The sequence below is a fragment of the Leguminivora glycinivorella genome, chromosome 1, assembly GCF_023078275.1.
Source record: "Leguminivora glycinivorella isolate SPB_JAAS2020 chromosome 1, LegGlyc_1.1, whole genome shotgun sequence".
NCBI classification, from domain to species: Eukaryota; Metazoa; Arthropoda; class Insecta; order Lepidoptera; family Tortricidae; genus Leguminivora; species Leguminivora glycinivorella.
This window is the reverse complement of record NC_062971.1, coordinates 23,977,658-23,985,583: the sequence shown is the minus strand read 5'-3', so window position 1 is coordinate 23,985,583 and position 7,926 is coordinate 23,977,658. Positions and strand designations below refer to the sequence as shown.

The window sequence follows — 7,926 nt, the reverse complement described above, 5'->3', positions numbered from 1 at the left end:
CGTTTATAACTTGTGTAGTGAATTTACGCTGTTTAATAAAGATATTTCGAAGTTACAAGTTACTACTTCAACTCGATTAAGGTCTTCATCTAGTTTTGTGGTTTAGATTGTTTAAAATCCGGTTCATTAATTGTACTACCTTTCTAGCATCACAATTAATACTAGAGTACCTAGGTGTCCTGATTTTATGACCTACCTTATTATTATTTAAGAATGCTAGACTATAATTCACGATAATGGTTTATTGTTGCTTCCTTAACTGTGATTGTTAAATGATTTATTTAATAAACGTGCATTTGGTTATTAATCGGTGTTAATAAAAATTATACCTGGCCTAATGGTTTTCCTTATTTTAAATCAACATCAGTAAAATACCCTAATTAAATTCATTCTCAGTTTTATAGCAGTAGTTAGCAAATATATTTGGTTTTGCGGTTAGTAAATGAGTAGGCGTAGGGAGGGTCAAGTAAATGACTCGATCAGGTATTGGATTATGACATCTTTACTAACAATTGTTTAACATTTTCAGAAGTGGGATGGATTCGCGTAGTAGAAGCAGGTCCCGGAGTCCGGTGCGATGGGACAACACGCGACTGGAACGCCGAGATCGGAGCAGCAGTACCCGGAGGCGCAGTCGTGAACGTGCACCGAGGCGCTGGGCTCCCTGGCGGCCGCGAGAATCTGTGGATCGCGAGTCGCCTGCTGCGCTGGATGAACCTGGTAGGATCAATCCAAATTATTATGGGGTAATGGTGAAACCTGACATCATCCCGGAGTTTGATCCTGAAAAGTCGGAGCTGCCAGCGCAACAATGGCTCAACAAAATTGAACAACTGGGCGCAATTCACGGTTGGTCTGATAGCGTTAAGAGTTATTATATGCAGTCACGCCTGTCGGGTCTAGCTAAACTATGGCATAATGCCTTGCGCAGTTACGAAATGACGTGGCTTGAGTGGAAGGAACGGATTCTTGAGGCCTTCCCTCAAAACCTGGATTATGCTGAGGCTCTTAAGGAAATGATTAATAGAAAGAAACTATACAGCGAGACAATGACCCATTACTTTTATTCTAAATGCAACATGTTAACTAAATGTGAGATCACTGGTGATAAGGCTGTTTCTTGTTTGATAGAAGGGTTACCATTTCACTTAAAAACCTCAGCTAGAGCAGGTAACTACAGAACTCCTGGCGAGTTGTACTCTCAGTTCTTGTGTATGAATGACGAGAAAAAGGTACCTCCAAGCAAGCACTTTTCAGCGCGCAGTAGAGACTTTAACTCTTCTGGTACATCAAAGGAAGTCGCTGCAGGAGACCAGAAGGCTGCATCATCATCATCAGCAAACAAGACATCCGTCACCTGTTTCTTATGCAAGGAATCAGGTCATGTCGTGCGGTCCTGTCCGAAGAATCCCAACGCTGTTAGATGCGATGTCTGCGGGAAGACGAACCATAAAACGGAGCAGTGTTTCCGGAAGACTTCGGTGAACCTTGTTGACTCTCAGGTAAATGATTGCTATTATAAAAACATCAGTTTAAATGGTGCCGAGGTAAGAGCCTATTTAGACTCGGGAGCCAGGCGGAATTTGATAACAATGGAGTGCGCTCGTAAACTCAATCTTGATTTAAAACCCTGTAATATGTACATAAGTGGGCTTCACGGGCCATCAGTTAACTGTTGTGGTAAGGTATCTGTAGAGTTTATTATTGACGGGATTAAAGTTACATCGGAAGCACTGGTGGTCAACATTCCCTTGAAAGGAGCCGATGTCTTTGTAGGTCAGCCAATCCTCAATAATGCATCGTACAGGTTAGTTATTCAAGGATCAACGGTTACCTTCGAGAAGAGCATGGAGCCTACCAACGAGGAGGTAGTTCACATCAGTTCAATCCAAGCAGATGCAGAAGTTTCTAAGGTGAGATTAGTTTGTTCTTCAGATACTGTTGTTTCCGCTAATACGGCTCAATTTGTGGAGACTGATAGTGACGATGTTCTGCAAGATGCGACCGTATTGTTTGTTGATGCTCGTTCTTGTAGTTTTAATGACATTGAGTACAGCATTCCCTCTTCTCTTTACTGTTCTCCAGTAAATTCTGTCTTGGTCATTAATCAAGGTACTCATCCATTGACTTTTAAAAAGGGGCAGTTGTTAGTTAGGGGGTATGTAGTAGAAGAAACATCTGTGTCTGATAATCAAAGGTCAAATTCAGCGACAGATACGATAATGAAAGTAGATGTTAGTAAAATTAAATGCGGGGTTCAGGATCCATCGGTTTTAAATAAATTGGGACAAATTTTGCAAGAATTTTCTGATTGTTTTTCAGAAGACACGCGTGAATTAGGAGTTACCGATAAGGTAGAATTAAACATAGAGTTAAATTCCGATAAGCCAGTATGCTACCGGCCTTATAGGTTATCTTATTCTGAAAAAGCCGTAATGCGGGAAAAGATTGAGGATATGTTATCTAATGGAATCATTAGGGAATCCGCCTCTAACTACGCGAGCCCAATTATCCTGGTACGTAAGAAAAACGGGGACTTTCGTCTTTGTGTTGATTTCAGGAAACTTAACAGCATTACAGTGAAGGACAAATATCCCTTGCCGATTATAGAAGAGCATATTGAAAAGTTAGGAGGTAAAAAGTACTTTACAAGTCTAGATCTGTCTCAAGGGTTTTATCAGATTCCTGTAGCTAAAGACTCTATTCATAAAACGGGGTTCGTAACGCCTGAAGGGCACTACGAGTTTCTTCGCATGCCTTTTGGACTTGCAAATTCGCCTGCCGTTTTCCAGCGATTGATGGATCGTATCTTTTCATCTTTGCGCCATGAAAAAGTTTTGCCTTATATTGACGATGTATTACTTCCTACAAATTCCATAGAAGAAGGACTCGATCTTTTGAAAGTAGTACTTCAAATAATTAAAGATGCAGGATTGACGTTAAATCTAGAGAAATGTTTCTTTTTGCAAACAAAAATTGACTACTTGGGCTATGAAATTTGCGAGGAAGGTATAAGACCAGGCAGCAAGAAAATCGAGGCAGTTCTGGAATATAAGGAACCGGCTAACATTCATGAGCTGCGAATGTTCCTAGGTCTCACCAGCTACTTCAGAAAGTTCGTCCAAAACTATGCAGGTATTGCTTATGATTTATACAGGTTGCTGCAGAAAAATGTTAGCTGGGAGTGGGGCTCACAACAGCAAAAAGCTTTCCAGGAGTTGAAAAAGGTACTAACAACTCGTCCTCTTCTCTCTCTCTTTCGCCGCGATGGTGACATCGAGGTCCACACAGATGCCAGTAGCAGAGGTTTAGCGGGTATACTCTTCCAAAAGCAAGACGGTAATTTAAAACCCATATCCTACTTTAGCCGAAAAACGAGCAAAGAAGAATCGATGTATCATTCTTACGAGCTGGAGACATTGGCGGTCGTGGAATCATTAAGAAGATTTCGGATCTACTTGGCAGGTAACCACTTTAAAGTCATCACAGATTGCTCTGCGGTGCGGTACACCTTCCAGAAAAAGGATTTAACACCTAGGATAGCACGATGGTGGCTACTCATTCAGGAATATGACATGGAAGTAGAACATAAACCTGGTAAGTCCCATAGTCACGTAGACGCCCTTAGCAGGAGTCCAGTCGAGCCTCCAGAAGTGATTGATATCAATATTATTGATGTTTTTGATTGGATTGTCTGTCTTCAAAATCAGGATGAAAAGATTCGTATAATCAAAACTAAACTAGAATCAGGACAGGCGGAGCCTGATATTAAAAATAATTATAAGTTAAAAGAAGAGCGGTTGTATAGAGTAATTGCAGGTGATAAAGAAAGATTAGTTGTACCTAAGTACGGTAGGTGGAATGTAATGCGCAAATTTCATGACAGTATTGGACATCCCGGGTTAAAACGCTGCGAACAGATCATCAAGGATACATTTTGGTTCCCTAGTATGACTAGATTCATACGTAAGTATGTAAACTCATGTTTAGATTGCCTGTACAAGAGGAGTCAGTATGGGCGAGCTGAAGGCGAGCTTCACCCGATTGAGAAGATTGCGGAGCCATTGCACACAGTGCACATAGACCACCTGGGACCGTTCTGCAAGAGCCGTGCAGGTAACTCTTATTTATTGATGATTGTAGATTCCTTCACCAAGTTTACTTGGGCTGTTCCTGTGAAAACTACGAGGGCTCGTGAGGTAATAAGTTCTCTAAGTAATATATTTTGTTCGTTTGGATACCCGAAACGAATAATATCCGACAGCGGTTCCTGTTTTAAGAGCAAGAGTTTCAAACAATTCTGCCTGGACAACTTTATCAAACACATCGTTAATGCAGTAGCGTGCCCTCGCGCTAACGGACAGGTCGAAAGGTATAACCGTACATTATTAGATTCTTTAAATACCAGCGTGGACAACGAGAGAGACTGGGATACGAAGCTGCCTGATGTAACTTGGGGTATGAACAATCTTCAGAGTTCGTCTACTGGATTTACTCCTTTTAAATTAATGTTTAGCGCGAGCCGCAGTAGATATCAAGCAATAGCGGGCAATTCTTTTGACGACGAACAGACTGCACAGCAAACTCGGAGCACCGCGTCAGGTAATCTAAAAAGAACGGCAGAAGTCATGCAGAAATATTTCAATGCGAAGCGGAAACGACCAACGAAGTACAAGGTAAATGATTTAGTACTATGGAAAGGTGCGGCCGACAGAAACATCAACGTGAGGCGAAAACTGAAAGAGAAATTTAGTGGACCATATAAAATTATAAAAGTGGCTGGCAATGACAGGTATGTAATTACTTCACTGAAAGGCGTAAAAGGCTATAAGCGATTTGAAGCTTTAGTATCCTCGGACTCGATAAAGAAGTTTCAAAAGGATACTGATGCTCCAGAAAGCAGTTCTGATGACAGTCAGGTAGACAGTACAGAGGAATTAATTGATTTGCTGGAAGGATAAATTAACATTGGTTATCTCTATTGGTCATGAACTGAAATATCGTTGATGTATCTAAAACAGGAATAATTAAATGAAAGGATAATGTGGCTATTTGAATAAATTTTTTGTGGTAATTAAATGAAAGGAAAATATGGCTATTATATTGGGTAAATTTCTGGATGAAATGGTTTATTATTGGATTTGTCATGGTTTATATTGGAAATGTTATATTTTAATGGATATATAAACGGTTTGTGTATAAATGGATATATAATTGGTTGTCAATGACAAATTGTTGGAAAATTAAATGGGATGAAAGATGAAATTAAAATTGCATTTAACACACATCTGTTGGTTATAAAAATCAGATAATCCTTGTTCCTTTTCTTTCTTTGCAGAGTCGCAAAGTCGTCAGGATGGACGAGTGTCAATAATGGCCGTAGAAGTCTCTCGAGCTGCCAACAGATGGCGCGACGTTTGCACAACGGACGAAGCAACGTCACAGCTATCAACATGGCGCCTACCTAGTTTCCATAATGGCCGCAAGAGGGCGCTCGTGAGTCACAACAATGGCGTCAGCATTCCCGCCAAAACGGACCAATCAGCGGTGTTCGTACCAATCGCACCATGATTCCTGCAGCGTGATTGGCCGAGGCAACTGTGGTCACATTATTGGAGGGAAGTGCCTGTTCCAGCCGTTGCGAAAATTCATTCCAACGCGTTCATTCCGGGCTGAACTTTTGTAGATTAAAGAAGTGCGAAGTGTTGGTGTAAAATTAGTGCTAAAAGATAAGTACTAGATTTAGTCCTTATTGTAATTGCTATGTCGTTGTTAGATTTTGCTATGTGTTGATTTTGCTTTAGTATCTAACGGCTTTTAGTTGCTATCTTTGTCGTACAGTTAAATAACGGTCGTTTTCATATATGGCATTAAATATAGCGTTTTGTTTTTAACGGTTAAGCTATTGTGATAGCAATTGCGTTTATAACTTGTGTAGTGAATTTACGCTGTTTAATAAAGATATTTCGAAGTTACAAGTTACTACTTCAACTCGATTAAGGTCTTCATCTAGTTTTGTGGTTTAGATTGTTTAAAATCCGGTTCATTAATTGTACTACCTTTCTAGCATCACAATTAATACTAGAGTACCTAGGTGTCCTGATTTTATGACCTACCTTATTATTATTTAAGAATGCTAGACTATAATTCACGATAATGGTTTATTGTTGCTTCCTTAACTGTGATTGTTAAATGATTTATTTAATAAACGTGCATTTGGTTATTAATCGGTGTTAATAAAAATTATACCTGGCCTAATGGTTTTCCTTATTTTAAATCAACATCAGTAAAATACCCTAATTAAATTCATTCTCAGTTTTATAGCAGTAGTTAGCAATATATTTGGTTTTGCGGTTAGTAAATGAGTAGGCGTAGGGAGGGTCAAGTAAATGACTCGATCAGGTATTGGATTATGACATCTTTACTAACAATTGTTTAACAGTAGATCAAACATACAAAAGCTGAGCCGGGTCAGCTTGGATGTCATTTTGTTGCAAGTGAATGTGTTTCGAGCACACACACGTTGCTCAGTCAAAGGGGCATGCTAACGGAGTTCCAATTTGTGCGCAGCCGGGGAAGGGGCAGGACGTTGATCCTAGTATAATGGCAGCGTTGTTCCGCATACTCTGGAAAATTTAAGAAATATTTATTAATTAAGTAGGAAATAAGTCCTAGTTATAAGCATAAGTTATAGGAATAAGGTTAGCAGAGATTTTACAACTAAATAGGTATTTGATCATTTTATTAATTAGGGTCTATTTTCAAATTTTATCATACTAAACTATTATCGAAATAAAGTTTAGCCAAATAGAATAAAAGAGAAATAATTGACTTAATAACAACATAAAAGTTAAATAAATAAATAAAAATTGAAGGGGCATTTTTGTACAGGCCTACTTGATTACAAACTAAGCATGATTCTTATTATTGACATTCGGTAATGCTTACATTCTTCATTTATACAATTTTTGCTTAAAACCAACATTGCTTGGTCATACTTTAAAATTCATTCAACCTCCTTGCATTATTCCGGTGTTTGCCACAGCTCATGGAAGCATGGAGTCTGCTTGACAGCTAATTCCAGGATTTGGCGTAGGCACTAATTTTCAATAGGTTTTATTGAAATTAGTCTGGTTCATTTGAACGATTTTAGTCTGGTTTATTTGGTGAAGGGACTTGGAATATTGGGGACATCTTACACAGTTCAACTGAACCCCAAACTAAACAAATTTTGTGCTGTGGGTGCTAAGCGACGATATACCTACTTAAATAGATAAATACTTATATACATGGAAAACATCTATGACTCATATACCTACATATATTTTGTGGAATTTTATTAAGGAGAAAAATATTATTAACGTCAAACTATTGTTTAGACATTTAGTAGGTATACTCCTACAAATCTTAAGGTCAGTTTAAAAACACCAAATTTCAAACTTTCTATGTTTGCTAAATAACGGATCGTAGAACCATATACTAGTTAAAAAATAAGATGAATAGGTAGTGCATAATAGTGTAGTAATTACTAGCTTTTGCCCGCGGCTTCGCTCGTATCCTGTTCGAAACGCCATTCTTTTTCTTAGGTCAGTATGTAGGTATGTGTGTATGTTAGTACTTAACGATATTATTAGAAGATAGGTTACCTATATTACAGTGTTAGTAGACGTTATCAGAGCAGTTAGGCGTAAGTGCATTTTCGCATTGTCCGGTCCGATGTCGGATGTCGGATCGATGTCCCATGCATTGCAGGCGCCACCTCGGATTTTTATTAACACGCTTTTATTAGGTCGTCGTGTATGTAACTATGTATGTAATGGAATCTAAGGGAGCTAATTTAACCATCTTCCAGGAGTCGTAGCGTAATGAAAATTGGCAGCTATAGGTATGTAGTTCCGATGACAATACAAAAATATGGTACTGTTG

At 38.9% G+C, this 7,926-nt stretch overlaps 1 protein-coding gene across 1 annotated transcript; it reads left to right on the top strand.

The window, feature by feature from the left end:
- Positions 1-507: 507 nt before the first annotated feature.
- Positions 508-6,313, top strand: LOC125232775. Its single transcript, XM_048138558.1, has 2 exons — positions 508-1,502; positions 5,339-6,313. The coding sequence occupies exons 1-2, from the start codon at positions 537-539 to the stop codon at positions 5,372-5,374; spliced, it is 1,002 nt and encodes a 333-aa protein (XP_047994515.1). The 5' UTR covers positions 508-536; the 3' UTR covers positions 5,375-6,313.
- The last annotated feature ends 1,613 nt before the right edge of the window (positions 6,314-7,926 follow it).

Coding starts and splice junctions, on each gene's coding strand:
- LOC125232775 (XM_048138558.1), top strand. CDS start 537: ATGGATTCGCGTAGTAGAAGCAGGTCCCGGAGTCCGGTGCGATGGGAC. Junction 1,503..5,338: donor TGAACCTTGTTGACTCTCAG/GTAAATGATTGC, acceptor CTTTCTTTGCAG/AGTCGCAAAGTCGTCAGGAT.